Raw genomic sequence first — 18,667 nt, 5'->3', positions numbered from 1 at the left:
GCAGCCCCATAGTGACCTTAGGCTGCAGCTCTTCTTTTCTGATCTTGTGAAACTACAAAACACTGGTGTATGGGAATATGGCCACTTCCGTAAAAAGAGCAGTGTTTGTGCAGTAATATCACAGCGCGTAGAAGGGTACACAAACCGTTCGCTGATGCCTGCTGAAATATCGCGCGCGAACACTCGTGGCCACGCCCCTATATTCAAAGTTCACAGTTGCGGGTCAAGCCCCACAGCCTCCTACCGGACTTTCCAGTTGAGTAGCAATCGATGACAGGCATTGCACGCGAAGTGATATTATCGCACGGGCCGGGCCGTCCGTGCTGTGGAGATGGGCAACTTGTTTCACCTATGCTTCGGGAGTGTTCCTCGTTAGCGATCACGAGATTTCATCTGCAAGTTTAGCATACTGTGTGGGGACAAAAGCTGTTGATTTGTTCTTTACACGAAACATGAATGTGACGAAAAAAGCCTGTAGAGAGTGTCTATATAATTCTCACAATCAAATTATCTACAAAAATCGTCTAAGCGTGCTGATCTTTTTATAGAGAGCTGCGTCTTCTTCGCTGTAACAAATTTGTTGGGAAATTAAATAATTTGCGAGCCTCTTCCTTTGATTTTGTTATTCATTACATCCACTACACTGCATTCACTACAATTTTTACAGGCTGTCTTTCTTCCAAAATTATGTCTTCATAAAGCAAGTGTGCAATCTGAGCGCTAAGCGTTGAGCCAATCAGAAATTTGAGCTTGTGGACTACTATCTGTTATTTCCTCTTGTGCAATCGGAAACTGGCAAAATGCAGTGAAATCACAAGTTTATCGCGCATGATATTCACATGAGACGCGAGAAAGAGAGGGGGGGGGGGGCACATGCATGGCAAATCAGGGCAGAAACATTTTACAACTGCAATTTCTCGTATACGATTCATTCGAGAGTATGTGGCTTATTATAACAAAAATCATTTTTTGTTGTCACAAAGTGCTAAAAAAAAAACGAGAAACACTAAGAGAGAATAACACGCTTGATTGTGTATCTTCAAAAGCCGTAATAGTGTGCTTATTAGACAGAGCATGCAAACACTGAAACAACAGAGCAGGCAAGACACCTCAAAAGCCACTCACCAAAGGCTGAAAGCTACAGAAAATAAGGTGAAGTGATTTATTTTGTGCCAAGATTCTCCACTGAAGTTAAAATAAAACAAACGGTGGCGCGCCAGAATTATTGCGCGGCGGCGCGAACGGCCTGAGCAAAAATGGGCGGTGGCCCAGCGGCGCACAGCTCTAAAACGATGTTATTGCCTGCCTTTTTTGGGGGCCTAAAACACATTTTTGTAGTGCCTAAAAATTCGGCCTCTAGTCATTATAAGTAGGCTGCCATGATTACTATATTCATCAATATGTAAAAAGGTTTCAAGATGTGATAACTCATAGTGAGTGATTGGGTCATGAAAAAGAGATTTAAGTTGCCCGTAAGAAAAGTTTGTTTTATCTTCTTCACAACTTGATCAAAGTGCACGGAGCAGTATCCCATTTGTTCATCTGTTTTATAGATAGGCCTGCGTGCACATCTCCTAGAAGGTGCAGCTTAGGCCGTCATTTTCATTCGTCTTGATACTGTACTCATTTTGAGTGTGGCCCTTCCTCTTGGTAAGCTTTCATTGTCAGCGAGTCTTCTGCTCAAGCAGCTAACAGAGCTGTGCTACCTTTCTAGCTTCCTTTCCAGAGGCTTTTTGTCTCGATCTTCTGTGGTGCAGGCCTGGCCCGTCTGTCCGCCAAGTGAGTCGCAGCCGGAGAATAGAGACGTCGCGGACAACTAGCAATCGCAGTTCGTCTAGTGGCAAGGGTAGTGGAAGCAGCACTGTCAAGCGAGGCGCCGACACAAAGGCCTCTCGGAAAGAGGACAGCAAGCCACGCAGCAAAGATGCTAAAAAGGATGAACCTGCAAACAAGGTGCTGCCTTCTTTTCATTAGTACTATTCTGCATAGTAATAATTTCTGTGGCCAAATTGAAATGTCAGTAGTTTTATATTTCGTACAATAAAATCAGTTGCAATGCTTGAGGTTCTTCATTCGTGGGTTAGCACTACATGCATTGTAGCGCTCATTGTGTGTCTTCATCAAGAAACTAAAATAATGCCATAACAAGCTAGCATGCATAGAAACTGCACCACGCCGCCCCGCCGCGGTGGTCCAGTGGCTAAGGTACTCGGCTGCTGACCTGCAGGTTGCGGGATCGAGTCCCGGCTGTGGCGACTTCATATGGAGGCAGAAATGTTATAAGCCTGTGTACTCAGATTTGAATGCACGTTAAAGAATCTCAGGTGGTCGGAATTTCTGGAGTCCTCTACTACGGCGTCTCTCGTAATCATATGGTGGTTTTGGGACGTTAAACCCCACATATCAATCAATCAATAAACTGCACCATGCAGACAACAACAGCTAGAAAAATTGCCTGATTTCTATCACCTAATACTGCGATCAATGGAGGGAAAGGGAAGGGCAGAGCAATTGCTTTCAGCCTGAAAAGTCCTACTCATGGACTTCTTACAAACTACATTTGCAAATGGGCTGTGTGCGACTGCTGTATGCCCGCTAACCACACTATTCAGTGTGCTAAGAAATCTAGAGCGCCATTGTCACATGAGCTTCTCAGGCATCAGAAGTGGGAATGTGATTTGAAGTCGGCAGTGCAATACGAAATTGTTTCTTTATATATAATTCACTGTGTGAACTAATGGGAAGTAAATAGCATATAGTTGAAGTAGATGTCAGCACTCACAGTGCCCCACTGCTGCTTTCACAGGAGCTAGCTTTAGCACTGCTAGTGGCCTAGAGGACATATCATGGCGCCACCTGCATTGTGACGTCAGTCATGAAATGCCGTTTTGTGTCATCCGCTACAGCACCTTATTTCCCGTGCTTTTCCCACCACGCCCTCTTATTGTGGACATTTGCTTCCCCTTCGTTTGAAGCTCATTACTTATTAAGAAGTGGTATGAACTTATAATCCGAGCAAACAAATCATGAATTGGTGTCCTCGGTAGAATCCTCGTGTCTAATTTTAATGGTGAAATTGTGACCAAGAGCCGGTACAGCTGGTGCCATGGGGGATGATACAAATGATATTGCGAAAGCTAAGCTGCCAATATATCATGAAATATTTTCCCCGTAAGAATGAGCCGACCTTGTACAAAGAAAACAAGTGACCTTGCAACAATGAGGGAAACATGCCACCGAATAGTAATACTCGCCACACATGCAGTGCACATGCTCTGTTATCTATCTACAAGCTCGTGCAAATGGTGGAGTGGAGTGAATCGTATCACATGCTTAAAAGTGCTGGTGGGTTTTGTAAATGGCTGACTGACGATCCACTGCTCATTTTAGTGGTGCTCCGGTCTGATTGACGATCATCGTCATTTTATTTGTTTTTTTTTTTTTTTTTTTTACTGCTCACATGTACATGCACTTTTTGCCTTGGTTTGCACTTATCAGCAACGTATCAATGTTAGTTTTCAGTGCTTTTGACGCGAGTGTAAATGTGACGAAATGTCTGTTTCATAAGGACTGATTTCCCACTCATCTTTAGTTCGGCTTCAATCTGAATGAACATCTTGAGCACATCGTTTTTGTTTTTTTTTACTACTGATATGTTTGCGTTTCGTCTTGGCTTACACTCATCAGCAACGTATCGATGGTATTTTTCACCGTGAGAGATATTTAAGATGAGGGCAGTTTTATTTTTACTATTGTCGCTTATTTACACCAGGGGTCTCTAACTCGCCTCAGTTAGCAGGCGGCAGTGAATGCGTTTGACCTATTTCGAGTGACACTGATGTCCGCCTTAGGAGAAAACTCAGCTCTCTGAGACACTTGAGAACTACTTGGTATCAAGATAAGAACTGTTGAACTTCCTTTTTGGGAGGTACAGTGATGGCTGTGGATGTAACACCTATTTCAACCTCCACAAACTTGCCAGCTCTCGCTAACATTATGGCTTTCTTTGTCCACACTAGTGCCACCAGGATGGTGCCAACAACATTGATGACACCAGTGGGGCAATTTGAAGGACTTCGTGATAATGTGTAGTTGCTGTAGAAGTTACTTGCCAAGCTTTAGAGCTTTTATGTGAGGGCTTGCATTTCTATTGGATACTCATACCTGCCAAGTCTCCCAGATTGGTGGCTGGGAGACTCCCGGATTTTGACAATTTTTGCCGGTTGTATGGTTGTCATGAAAATCTCCCGGAAATCGAAATTTCTGTGCGTGATCTGGCCGCATTGACAAAAAAAGCAGCTCAATCCGCTCCAGGCTTTTCGAACCTTCCCCACTTTATTATAAATGAGTTTAATAGGCCTTCATGCAAACATACAGTACAATCTCAGTGATGTGAAACTGCGGCAGATACGAATTCTTGAAATTCCCCAGCCAAATTTTACTATGTTCATTGTGCCTCAATTCAAATGTACTGAACACATTTCTTAACCGTGGCAGCTGATATTAACTTTAGTACGGAAACCGTCGAACGAAGGCCGAGAGCAGCGTACTCGAAGCTTCGGAAAAGCGCGTCCAACCGGCGAACGCACTGTCTTCTTCAGTGCGTGTGATTGTCGTTGCCACAACCGCTGTGGACAAAACTGCGATCGCTCTTGACACGATCATGTATGGCAACGACGTAACTGACAGAACCCCGAAAGTGCGCACTCAACCAGTCAAAGCAACGCTGCTTTCTGCAAACTCTGCAGACCAAACTGCGGCAGATGCTATCATAGATGGCATAGAACGACTTAGTTTTGAAGGCGCGTGCGCAGCCAAGCTCATGGGGATTGTAAAATGAACTACTGCTTGCCGCAATCGCTGCGCACTATACCGTGGTAGGTTAAAGGCAGTAAATACGTAAAAAATAAAAAAGTTAGTTTCACTGCAAGGGCGAAGCAATAGATGCAATGGCAACAATTTTGAGTGTAACGCTGAGAATGGCAAGCAGATCAAAGCGCGCAGCGCGCTGCTCACACACAAATGATGCACGAAAACGATACACGATGACAGCGAGCTAACAACATTTACCGCTCGACACGTAGTGCACTGTTTAAACAAAAACGATGCACGATACGTAATCAGAGGTACAAATGAGTACAAACTAACAAGTGTCCCTGTTGTTATGCCTTGCTGTGTATGAAAAGCGCGCCTATTTTCGCAAAAGGGACCTGTGCAGAGACCAAATTGACCTTTGTGGGGCCGGCAACTAATGCTTTCGTTTCAGTGAAAGCTGAAGGCACACAATTCCCCCACCAAAGGATAAGCGCGCGCGCACAGGCATCCATCCATGGGGCAGAGTACACATGAGAGAAGCTTGCGTCGGCACATCACAACAGAGCTCGGCGCCGAGCACGGTGGGCTTTTTTTATTTGAGTGTTCATATATATAGATACGTATACTGCGATGCAACAGTGAAGGCAACCTTTACTAGGCCCAGAAGACACGACACAACAAGCGACCACAGCCAAGGCACAGAACTCAGGCAAGCCAAGTCCCGACAACAGATGAAGATGACGACCACTCTTGATGATGAACATGTGTGAAGAAAGTAGATGTGCTTAATGAATGCCTACACTAACTTCTCCCCCACGTGAAAGCGGCCATCCTGACCGCAGTTCTCGGCCGCAGTTTAAAGCGAAGATGACCGCCGTGTGAAAGCCTTCATGCAAGATATGCGGACTATTTCTGCTGCCTGGCAGCGGTAGTTCATTGGAAGAAGAACGGGTGCCACGCGATAATTTACAGGAGACGTTTGCTCCAAGACAGTGTATGGGCCAATGAAAAGTAGTTGAAACTTCTCGCACAGGCCAGGAGTGCGAATGGGTGTAAGAAGGAGGACTTCGTCACCAGGGCTGAAGGACACGGCACGATGAGAGGCATCATATTCAAACTTGCGATCCTGTTGCTTGGCTTCAGTGTTGACGCGAGCCAGCTGGGGGCAATGAAGTAGACGAGACACGTATTCTTCACTTGAGGATGAACGTGGTTTAACAGGCGCAGAGAATAATGAAACATAGAGAAAAAAAACAGGGGAAGAGACCGTGGACGAGGTAGAACGGCGAGTAACCGATTGTGCGCTGTACAGAGGTATTATAGGCAAAAGTGACAAATGGCAAAATGGTGTCCCAGTTTCTATGGTCCGGTTGATATACATGGCTATCATATCTGACAGTGTGCGATGAAAGTGCTCAGTCAGGCTGTTCGTTTAAGGATGGTAACTGGAGCTTGTTTTGTGTGTAGCGCCGGATGCCTTGAGCACTTCTTCGACGAGTTCTGAAAAAAAATACTCTTTCACAGTCGCTCAGGATGACACGAGGAGCTCCGTGACAAAGGATTATTGCTCGAAGGATGAAGTCAGCCACTTTCGAAGCGGATGCAGAAGGCACGGGAGCTGTTTCGGCGTATCGGGTTAGGTGGTCGACAGCTGTAACTATCCATCATTTGCCCATGACAGTTATAGGAAGCGGACCATACAGGTCAACGCCAACTACCTCAAATGGTTGCAGGGGACACGGGAGCGGTTGTAATTATCCACATCGAGTTGATGTAGGTAGCTTGCGACACTGACAAAGGGCGTATGAGGCAGCATACTTCGTGGCACAGGTGGACAAGCCCGGACAGTAGTATTGACATCTTATGCGGTTGTGCATTTTCTGGAAGCCCATGTGTCCAGCAGACATGTCGTCGTGATATGTCTTGAGGACTTGAGCCCGAAGAGAGCGAGGTAGAACGGGCACCCAGCGTTGACCATCAGGGTTGTAGATATGACGGTACAGGACGTGGTTGTCGAGCTTGAATTGCGTCAGCTGTTGGCGAAGACGGGCCTTAGGGGGCCGGCAAGTCCCGTCAAGATGGTCCATGATGCAGCGACAGTAAGGTTCAGCGCGTTGGTGGGATAACAACAAACCACACTCGCTTGGAGAAGTCGGGTCCACAGTAACTAAGGACAAAACATGTAGGGAAGATACGGCCGAAAGCTCCTCGAGTGCAGCAGGGGCGAGTTTGTTAAGTGGCTCCAAACAGAGCGGGCAACGCGAAAGTGCGTCGGCCTCTTGATATTTGTTTCCCGACTTGTATGTAATCGTGAAGTCGTATCCTTGTAAGCGAAGAATCGAGCGACAAAGGCGGCCGGACAAGTTCTTGATTGTCGAGAGCCAACACAAGGCGTGATGGTCCGTAACCACAGTAAAGTCGCGGCCGTGGAGATAAGGTCGAAACTTTTGTATTGACCATACGACCGCGAGGCACTCCTGTTCGTTGATGGTATAATTCTTTTCAGCAGGGGTCAGTGCACAGCTCGCGTATGCGATTACCTTCTCACGTGAAGATTTGTCTCGCTGTAGGAGAATTCCACCAATGCCTTGACCACTAGCATCTGTATGCAGGAGCGTAGGCACGGTTTCGTCGAAATGACAGAGCACTGGTTCGGATGTGAGTGCACATTTCAGTTGGGCAAACGCCGCTTCACATTCAGGAGACCACACAAAGGCGAAGCCTGATCCAAGCAACTTGTGCAATGGTGAAGCTATTGAGGTGAAGTCTGGAATGAATCGGCGAAAATAAGAAGCGAGGCCGAGGAAACTGTGCAAATCTTTGACTTTTTCAGGACGCGAAAAGTGTTGGACAGCGGAAATCTTGTCTGGATCGGGACGAATACCGTCCTTACTTACGATGTGGCCTAACACTTTAATTGTCTTGCACGCAAAACGGCACTTCTTGGTGTTCAGCTGAAGGCCTGCATTTGCAAGGCACGTGAGAACTTTGTCAAGTCGTTGCAAATGCTGAGGGAAGGTTGACGAGAAAGTAATGATGTCGTCTAAGTAGCACAAGCAAGTCTTCCATTTCAAGCCTCGTAAAACTGTGTCGATCATCCGCTCGAATGTTGCTGGAGCATCGCAAAGGCGGAATGGCATGACGTTGAATTCGTACAGCCCATCTGGTGTTGAAAACGCTGTCTTTTCTCTGTCATCCTCGTGCATGGGTATTTGCCAGTAACCCAAACGCAGGTCCAGCTTGAGCAGTACTTGGCACCCTGCAGTGAATTTAAAGCATCGTCTATGCGCGGCATCTGGTAAACATCCTTGTGGGTAATCTTATTAAGCGCTCTGTAGTCCATGCAAAATCGTACGGAGCCATCTTTTTTCCTAACTAGAACAACAGAGGATGACCAAGGACTCGCGGAGGGACGTATAATGTTCCGTTGCAGCATACCGGCTACATTTTCTTCAATGACCTCACGCTCGGACGAAGAGACGCGATATGGTCGACGGCGTACGATGGAAGTGCCATCGGTCTAGATTCGATGAGTGATAATGGACGTCTGTCCCAGAGATGAGGAATGGGCATCAAACAATCTCCTATGCTTTTGTAGCAGGGCAAGCAACTCATCTGTCTGTGAAGAGATCAGCTCTGGACTAATAGTCGCAGCAAGAACAGAAACGCATGATGAACGTCCAACAGAAGGAAGGTCAGAACACGCTGGCATAAGCGGGACAACAGAGACAGGTTGGGATTCGGTAACACAAGCCATTGTGGTGCCTTTAGGAATGAGAACTTTCTCAGACGTTTGGTTTGTAGCAAAGAGAAGTCTGGAGCCTTTGTGGAACCGCGCTAGACCTGAAGCAAGAGCTATACCTCTTGCGAGACAGCATGCAGATGGTTGAACAAACACGTCACCAGAGTCTATCACATTTGAAGTGATGGTAACTATGCGCTGATGACCAGGTGGTAGCTCGGTATCTTCCGCAGCGAGCAAGCGAATGGGCTTGTCATCTGCATAAAGGGCATAGTCAGTTTCCATCATATCAACAACATTTTCTCGACAGCAGATGGAAGCGTTCGCGGTAGACAGAAAATCCCAGCCTAATATAAGCTGGTGGGTACACGAACTCAGCACGGCAAATTGCACAAAATGGAGAAGGCCAGCTATGAAAACACGAGCGGTGCACATAGCGGCAGGTCTAATGGCGTCCCCTTGAGCAGCGAGCAATGCAGGTTCATCATAAGGGTTGGTGACTTTTCGCAGACATGAGCACAAGGAACGATCAATCACAGACAAACAAGCACCTGTGTTTTAAAATGTCCACGTACACACCTACTAATAAAACAGACATCGTATTATGTGGACGCACTGGAGAAATTTCTGTCTTTTTGTTCAATGCACCTTTCCTCCAAAAAGCTGCAGAGGTTAGTTTTCCGGGCGTTGGTTGGTGAATTGCAAGATAGGTCGCAATGGAGACGTGGAGCGGCGGAGGGGTGATGGTGAGCGGCGTCTAGTAGAACGGTAAGGAGGGGTTGGCTCAGATGTGGCAGTTGGAGACGGTGAGCAACGTAGCGGCGGATCATAAGGACGGCGGTGGAAAGAGGACCTGCTTATCCCATCAGTCCGTCCGTAGGGGTCGAATCCATGTTGCTCGTCCTGCTGACGCTTCCGTCAGAAGCCTGCAATGTGGCCCCGTTAGCCGCAGTAATAACAGATCGGACAAGATGACCGCCATGGTGGGTGAAAGGGCTGACTAAGTGCACTCGGAGTTAACGAAGCCAGTGGGACAGGCGTCTAGTGTGCGGGCATCGGTTGTACGGCGGGTGGTGAACCGGCGAGGACTTGTGCGTTCGTCGGCTGGAGTCAAGGTACCGGAGAGTCTACATACGCTGGCCCGGTCATGGACGCCAACTCCTCTTTGATAACGTCGCGCAAAGAGTATTGGAGGGGGAGGTGGACTTGGGTGTCGTTGAGAGGCTGAAAGATTGCAGCTCTTCCCATATAATCGCCCGGATCATAGCACGCAATGAGGAATCAGTCGTGGTGGTGTTTTCAGCGCTGTCCAGCAGTAACCGTTGGGACTCAAGTTTCTCTATGCATTGGCACGTAGCAACAACGACAGCGACTGTGGTCGGGTTTTGTATGATCAAGGCATTGAACGCGACCATGCCGATCCCTTTGAATAGATGACGAACTCTCTCTGATTCAGACATGGACGTGCTGAAACGGTGACATAGAGGAAGCACATTCTCTATGTACAAGGTATAAGACTCACCGCATTGTTGCTTGCAAGCATCCAGTGTCTTCTTCGCGAGAGCTGAACGAACCGCCGGGGTTCCGAAAATTTGTTGCTTGAAATGTGTCCAGTTCGTGATGTCCGTTTCATTACTGAAATACCATATTTTCGCTATGCTTGTCGGATAAAAAGAAACGCGACGAAGCTTGGTAGGATCATCCTAGTTGTTAGTGGAACTCGCTCGATTGAACTGGTTCAACTAATCCTCCACATCTTCACCTCGAAGTCCGGCGAACGGGGGTGGCTCACCTGGTGCGCGGTGATAATCCACGATGGATAGGTCGCGGTAGCCGGGGCCGTGGATGTAGATGCAGAAGCGCCGGTTGGCTCGTCCTGAGGCATGTTACAGGACACCTGGCACAGACGACCTGAGCGGAGCTCCAGGAGGTAGAGCGGGGGCTGGGAGAGGACGGAAGATCGCAGAGCACACTCCACCACTAGTGATGCAACGGTGAAGGCAACCTTTACTAGGCCCACAAGACGCGATGAAGCAACCACAGCCAAGGCACAGAACTCAGGCAAGCCAACTCCCCACAGCAGATGAAGAAGACGACCACTCATGATGATGAAGATGTGTGAAGAAAGTAGATGTGCTTAATGAATGCCTACAATACATATACAGTGAAAGACGGTGGCGGTGGCGATGGCAAAAAACAGCGTGGACTGTCCATATAATTGATATCGCAATAAAAAGGGGCCAGGTGCGTTTTGGCATTCCTGTCAAAAGAATCTAGTAGTGAGCAAAGCTTTGACCAGTGCTTTCGCGGCAGCCAGCTGCGCTGTCCCGTCCGTTCACGTGTGTCCCAGGGAGACACACGTGAGTTGTTTTGACTGAAGTAGATTCTGCTAGTTGTGTTAATTCTGTGAGACTCTCACCTTAGTAAAAAACTCTACAATCGTGTGTTTGGCCACTCCTAGCCACTATAAGACCGCAACGCTGATGTTGAGCTTGCGATTGAGACCCCCCTCCCCCGTCCCTTTGTTTTTCCCAATGTTTTTTGTTTGTTTTTGTTTTATTTTGTGCCCCCCCCCTGTTCCGGAAATCTCCAGAGTAGGTATGGATATTGCATCTGATAGCGTCATCACTACCGCTTTGCATAGAAGTGTATGGCACCACGTCACCAGTCTTTTTGACTGCTGGGATGTGTTTGGTGACGACTTCATCAAAAGATTGCTTCTGCTGATGGCAAGTTGCAATTTGAAAAGTGTGTCCGTCTGGCAGCACCCCTAGCTGACCCTAAAAAGACTCGTCGATATGATGGCTGTCCAGTCCAGTGTGACCAGTAATAAAGAGGTGCTTGAATTGGTGAAGGTTGGCCATATCGTACGCAACTAGCTGCAGGATTTGGCAGCCAACTCAGCTTTGCCATGTCTAAGCTGTGGACACTGGTGACTGCGACCATAACCTAATGGCTTAGTACTGGCCTCTGGTACTAAAAACAGGCCTGGTCGTGTGCAACCTGGCGTACTAATTTAGTGGCAGTGATGTCACGACAGTCTTCTTTGTACAACATGTGCCAGTGCCTTTGACCACCCGAGTGCCTTGGGTGCACATGGCTTCTTTCCGCTGCTGTGCAACCTGTGTACCAGCGGCACCAGTGGCCTATCATTGCCATTCCGCATATCAGAATGTCATTTCGTGAATGATGACAGTGCTGATCATCAGGCCGGATGATTCGCCAAGGATGTTGTGCCACATTCCAATGATGCCAGCAGGTGTAACTGGCCAGGGCACCTTTGAGTTCATTGTTTGGGATACAGCCACTTGTCAGTTCTTGCCCTGTGTCAATTCGTGAATGATGACGGTGCTGATCATCAGGCCGGATGATTTGCCAAGAATGTTGTGCCACATTGCAATGATGCCAGCAGGTGTAGCTGGCCAGGGCACCTTTGAGTTCATTGTTTGGGATACAGCCACTTGTCAGTTCTTGCCCTGTGGTTGCCTGCAATGTCTCTTGCCGCCACAGCATGGTGGAAGAAGCTCCTCCGAATGAAAAGCAAGCCATTCTCATGGGCATAGGTTTAGTGCGAGCCTGCTCTCTCTACCTGCAGCCAATACTACCATGGAGGAGCAAAAAAGAATATTCAGGGTATCTCGAGGAAAACTCAGGGAATTTGGGCTTCTCTCGGGGAAAATCAGCTGAAATTTTATTTAGGGACAGAAAGTCACGGTAATGCTGGCTCTAACTATGTACCTTGTTAACGAAGACTGCCGGAGCGCTGCTAAAATTTGCTTTGCGTTGGTACCGTAGGGCGTGCGTAACGAAAAAAACAACCATTGAAGACAGCGCGAAAATGCGTCAGACACCAAGCGGTGGCGCGTCAACCTCCTTGCCACCTGAAAGCAGTTGCTGGCATCGCCTAGAAAGACGGAAAAAGATCGAGAAAGAAGGAATGACTGCGCGGCTTGGGACGCCACCATCAGTGAAAAGTACCTAAGAAAACTGTAAGTGTCCGTAGCCTCCGCTGTGCTGCACGCAAGCGAAGGCCCTTGAACCGCCTGGTGCGAGGCTATAAAAGCATGCAGCGGTGGGGAGCTGTCAGTCTCGGACAGATGCTTCGCTTGCATGCAGCACAGCGAAAGCTACGGGCACTTTCAGTCTTCTCTGGGACATCCCGCTTACCGTGGCGTTGCAAGCCGCACCATCATTTCTTCTCTATCGATCCTTCTCTGTCTTCCTAGGCAATGCCGGCGGCTGCTTCCAGGTGGTAGAAGTTAACACGCCGCCGCTCAATGTCTGATGTGTTGTCGCGCTGTCTTTAATGGTTGTTTTTTTTATTGCACGCACATTGAAGGCGAACCCGCTTTTGGCGCTCGAACCTAGCTGAGTGTTGTTTTGTGACAATATGACAACTAAGGTGCTTGGCTGCGCAGCGGCGTCCCCAGCACTAGTTGTTGTGATACCTTTTCTCATCTCTTGATATGAAATCGGAACATCTCACAATAAATCGCTGAACGACCACGGCAATGTTGGCCGGAGATAGGTAAAGATGTAAACTTCCGCTGGTGCACAGGGCTGAACTTCTTGAGCACCGCCTATGATACATTTTGCAGTTATAAATGATGCTGACGCCAAAATACTGTTCCTGATTTTTTAATATATATTTTTCTCAACTTAACACATTTCGTAGATTCAAAATCCACATTAATCTAATGTGACCTAATGGAAAGCTTAGAAAAATTGACTCGTAAAGTGTTACACTTGCTTACTAGACAGTGACAGCACTGGGTGGCATGGTGTCATCTTTGCAGAAAGCGTTGCAGACATTGCAGAAAGTTATGTGCCACTTTCGCAACAATGCTCAGGGGATACCTGGAACTCTCGGGAAACATTGAAATGCTGATGCGACGCTTTACCTTGAATCATCATGGTTCCTAAATGCAGAATACTTCTGAGAGCAGAGACATGATGCTTGTGCGTTTTTTTTCTGGTGGTAAGCACAGTTCTTGTTTGGTTCAGGAGGCTGAGCAGCAGGAGAAGAAGTTTGACAGCATTGGCTACGACCATGAGCTGGTGGAGCTGCTGGAGCGAGACATTCTCCAGCGAAACCCAAGTGTGCGCTGGGACGACATAGCCGACCTGCATGAGGCAAAGAAGCTGCTGGAGGAGGCGGTCGTGCTGCCCATGTGGATGCCCGACTTCTTCAAGGGCATCCGCCGCCCTTGGAAGGTCTTTTCCCTGTTTGAATACCCACAATACTTCGTCCTGTGCTATCTTGGATAGCCATGAGAGCATGTCAAGTGGCATTTCATGTGAGCCACAGCACACATGTAAAACACGTGCACGTGTTGGTCATAAATAATGTTTGGTTTGCCCCTGTTTCTAGCTTACATTAATACCAAATGAAAAAAAAAATTCACAAGTGCATTGGATTATGAAGGACGGCCTAACAAAAGGAGGCAGGTGTTATGGGCAAATGAGCAATAGCAGTGAAGGAAAAGGATCTCGAAAATAACTATGAATGAAAATACCTAAAAAAATACCTAAGATAAGGTTGGCTTTGCCCCTTCCCGTATATGTGCTACAATACCTGGTATTCATGCTGTTATGTTTGGACATGACCCAGCTAAGCTGTCGAATCTTATGCCTTGATTCATTTCCTGGGCTCACCACACCTGGTGGCCTCTTGTCCTGCATTATTTCAACTATGCGTGCAGCCTCATGTGGTTTCCATTTCATTGTTGTATGTACTGTTTGCTACAAGTTTTCACATATTAGGACCTCTTTCTTGACTCTCGATGTGCCATCACTACTGGCCAGTACACTGTGGAGTCCTGTGAATACAGTCAGACTGAAGGCGTGTTCTCCTGACAGGGTGTGCTGATGGTTGGCCCACCGGGCACTGGCAAAACCATGCTGGCCAAGGCAGTGGCCACAGAGTGCAGCACAACATTCTTCAATGTCTCCTCGTCTACTCTCACCTCCAAGTACCGGGGCGAGAGTGAAAAGTTGGTGCGCCTGCTCTTCGAAATGGTGAGCTCCGCTTGGTCATTTGCCACCGTAGTTAAACTCTCAATGCAAACGAGAATTCATGGGATTGTGTCGCACTCTTGGGCAGACATAGCATGTTGACTGCAAAGGACTGAAACAGCCTTTGATGAATTAAGACGAATGCCTGGTGCAGCAGGCACTCCTAGGGTGACCACCTCTCAACCAACAAAATCTGGGGCGAGCTAACTGGACAGCAAGTTTGGGGTGCTGCCTTTGGTGGCCCATGAAATGTTTTATCATCTCTTAAACAGAAATTAGAGTAACTGATTGAAGTCCACGTCTGAAGAGGCAAAACTATTTTACCAATCGCTGTGGCCTTCTTTAAGACAAAACAAAGTATTAATAATGTTATGGGTAGGTTACTTAAATAATCGAAGTACTGGGTGAACAAGATGGTACCAGTCGAACAACAACCAGCAATCGTCGTCTTTCTCTTCAAGGCTGCGGCGGCTCTTCTGTATCATGACCCCCCGGCGGTAAAAGTATTGTCTCGGTGCTTGTTCTACACGCATGCGGTGGAAGGAGGGTGATAAGACTCGAGTCAAGCTATGTGCACGATGTCATTCAAAAATTACGATGACGACATCGGATCAGCTGAAACGATTTCATATGCAGGTATCCCACTCCTGTGCCAACTGCGACAAAGTGCGCCAAACAAGATTTGCTGCTCCAACCTGATAAAATCGATGCAAATTGCGCCAAACTGTGCCAAACCGTGCCAAACCGTCTATATCAGGGGTCCGCAACCTGTGGCCCGACGGCCGCATGTGGCTCGCAGGGCGATTTTATGCGGCTCTTGGAACGACGCCGGGTATCTTGAAATTGCTTGACACTGTGATATTGGCAGTATTCAAGCCAAAAGTAATCCAAGTCAAAAGTCTTGTTTCACGTCTGTAGTTTTTTTTAGTATTCTCTTAATGACCTGTACTCCTTTTTTTGTGAGGCCATTTAACTGTAGATACCTCGGGTTTGAATTGACATGTTTTAAATCGTACAGCTGGGAAAATGCAGTGAAGTCATGGCTTAAAACTGCGACCCATTATCGGTACAAAGTTCAACAGCTATGCCATATCTGGCGAAGATGGCACTTGCTGCTTCTATGACCGCTCTCGAAGATATGTTTTTGAGCAACTCTATCTCGGGAAAGTTGGAGAGCGCGTCATAAAAGCATAAGTATGTTCTACCGCCATATTGGAAAAGGTCCGCCCCTACATGGTACCAAGGCTGGGGTGGTACTGGGCGCATCTTAAAAGGCTCTGCCGGCTCTTTATATGCGTACTTTCTGCATTATGCAGAAAGTACGCATATGGCAGATTGATTCGATATCTTGATTTATTCCAGGCCACAAAACAAGCTGTCTTGCCCTTCCTTGGTTTGCAGTTGTTGACACCTAAATGACTTTGGTGAACGCGATCTAGCATTTCACATCTCGTGGAAGCCGGTATTACCACCTTACAGCCTTTCAAAAGTACGCCTTTAACTTGAGATAGTTCTGCTTAAAATTGCCTCCATTGGCCCCTCATATCCTCTCCGGATTCTAGATTTTTCAGAACGTCTTTAAGCTCTTGGTCCTTTTCCGTTTCTGCTGCCAACCACTTTCATGTTCGGTCGTTCACTAATGAAGACATCACACCGCATGGACTTCTACACCGTCGCTGTCAATGTCACCCGACTGCTTGCTTGTGGTTCTTGTGCGCACGTCGGCAAGGACGAGCTGCTTCCCTGGAATTATAAGTTAAGGTCATAACGCAGCAAACTGAGGAAAAAACGCTATAGCCTTGGGGGCATATCGCCTTCTGGTTTTCGAGCAACGGCAGGGATTTCATTCCTGCGCCAACTGTGCCTAAGTGCGCCAAACGAGATTGGCTGCGCCAACCTGATAAAATCGACGTCAATTGCACCAAACTGCGCCATTTTTGGCACATTCTATCTCTAGGGTCTGCAACCTGTGGCCCACGGGCCGCATGCGGCTCGCAGATCAGTTTTATGCGGCTCCCGGAACGACGCCAGAAATCTTGAAATCTCTAGACACTGTAATTGCGGCAGTGCTTAAATAACATTAATTAATATTTTAATTACTGCAGAAAGTGGTCGAGTCTTATGAGATAATTATTTTCCTTGTTGTGAACAGGCCGTTGCCGCTTTCAAAAATTGGCTGCCAGTACTTCTGTGGAACAATGAAATTCAACCTCATTGAAGACCACAACCAAAGCTCCGATGAGTGCAACTATAGCTGAAGGTTAGAGATATATCAATCACGATGGGGATTGCAGTGGTGTTAGTTCTGCATTGCTTTACTCACATACGCCAACGCCATATATATGGACTCTAATCGCAAACGATACGCGGTTGCAGTAAAAAAATACTGTATTTACTCAAGTAATGAACGTAGTTTTTTTATAGAAAAATCGGGGCAAAGTTTGGGATGCGTTTATTCTGCAAGGAAGATTCTAAAAAACTTTTCTGGCATGAGCTAAAATGCTGTAATGAAAAAAAAAAAAGTTAGGTCACTTAGCTTTTCGCATACGTGTAAACTGTTCGGAAACAGGTTCTTTGTTGTACTTTACTCATCTCCTGTGGTTGATGGCGCTACTTCTGCAAGCTGTGTTCATGCCGCCCACGCACGCCATTAAAGCGCTGTGCGGCTATCTTTTCTCGCAATCGTTTAACCGCAACAGTAGTATCGGCTGTGATCTCGAGGGGCATTCAAAAGTGTGTGCTACGACGTACTTTACCAACTTCGCGGCAATCTCGCAAGACGGCGCTGTTGTCATTGTAGCAAGTAACGAACATTGCAGCAAGCTACCACTGAAACAATAAAACAATCTGTTGATAACAAGATTAACGACAAAATATTGTTACCACATGTGTAATTTAGGTATGTGCACCTGTGTAGCGGGGAACATGGTGGTGGCAGAACAAGAGGACGTTCGGTTGGTGGCAAGAGCTCGCTGGTGCGCGTTCACTGCTGTATACCGTCGAGTCGACCGTTACGTCGGCTCTGAATAAACCCCTCTCATAGACGTAACAATATGGCAACTGCCTCACTTCCACATGAGAAGTTTCTGTACGTGCGGCGAACAAGCAAGGCGAGTATAGGGGGTGGTACCATGTTGTGGAAATTGTCACAATTTTTTCTGGGTGACAAGAAATTTTTTTTTCTGGTTTTCTAGAAACCTGAGAAGCGATAAACACAAAGGACCCTTCGCGACAGCAAATCTTGTCGTCGTTGCTTGAAAATAGCATGCACGTCGTTAGGCCTTAAAGTTTTGTATTTGCAGAAAGTGATTGTCGGTCCGCGCGGTCGGATTCGTAATCTTCGCTCGCTCTCGCTTGCCGCGTGCTTATCAGCTGCGATGTCGCTACACTCGCATTCATGAACCCCGCTGTTGCGCACAGATACAGAAGACTGGGAACATGCTGCGCACAGATAATATATATATATATATATATATATATATCAATCCTCTTCATCTGTACATTATCATCATTATCATGTATTGCTCATGCATCCTCATCGTTGTCACGTATCATCATCATCTTGGTTCGTGCATCTCCGCTGTCGGCTGCCGGTTCCTCGGGCCTAATAAAGGTCTTCCAAACCAAGACTTCATACGTGGTGGAGCGTGCTGTTAGATCCCTCGTCATCCTCTCGACCACTCTACCCCCTGGAGCTACGTTCAGGTCGCCGCTTGGGCTAGGTGTCTGGAAATATGTCGCACCAAGAAGAGGTCGATGCTGCAACCGTTCCCCCTCCGCCATTGCGTGCCGCGCCTTTTCACGTCATTAACAGCCTCCAGCGTGAGCCCCATCCCTTCGCCGGTGTGCGCGGGGAAGATGTGGAGGAATGGCTGGACGATTTCGAACGTGTCGGCACTGCTAACCGGTGGGATAACACCTACAAACTCGCTTACGTGTCATTCTGCCTCACGGGTGTCGCGAAGACGTGGTTCCTCAACCACTTCATCGACATCCCCGACTGGTCAGCCTTCAAAGATCAGCTTCGCCATGTCTTTGGCACACCGACTGTTCGTTCGGCTCTCGCAAAGAAAGCTCTCGCGGCTCGGAATTAGC

The 18,667-nt window shown here is 47.4% G+C and overlaps 1 protein-coding gene across 1 annotated transcript in view; it reads left to right on the top strand.

Annotated features, from left to right (window-relative positions):
• Kat60 (katanin p60) overlaps positions 1–18,667 on the top strand; it is a 139,053-nt gene that overhangs the window by 93,096 nt on the left and 27,290 nt on the right. The window contains exons 3-5 of the mRNA XM_037426357.2: positions 1,758–1,953; positions 13,562–13,771; positions 14,417–14,575. Of these exons, the coding sequence (XP_037282254.1) occupies positions 1,758–1,953; positions 13,562–13,771; positions 14,417–14,575 (565 nt within the window). The remainder of the gene's footprint in view (positions 1–1,757; positions 1,954–13,561; positions 13,772–14,416; positions 14,576–18,667) is intronic.

Source organism: Rhipicephalus microplus, chromosome 5 (assembly GCF_043290135.1).
Source record: "Rhipicephalus microplus isolate Deutch F79 chromosome 5, USDA_Rmic, whole genome shotgun sequence".
NCBI lineage: Eukaryota > Metazoa > Arthropoda > Arachnida > Ixodida > Ixodidae > Rhipicephalus > Rhipicephalus microplus.
The sequence above is the reverse complement of the archived record's forward strand: the minus strand, read 5'-3'. Positions and strand labels throughout refer to the sequence as shown.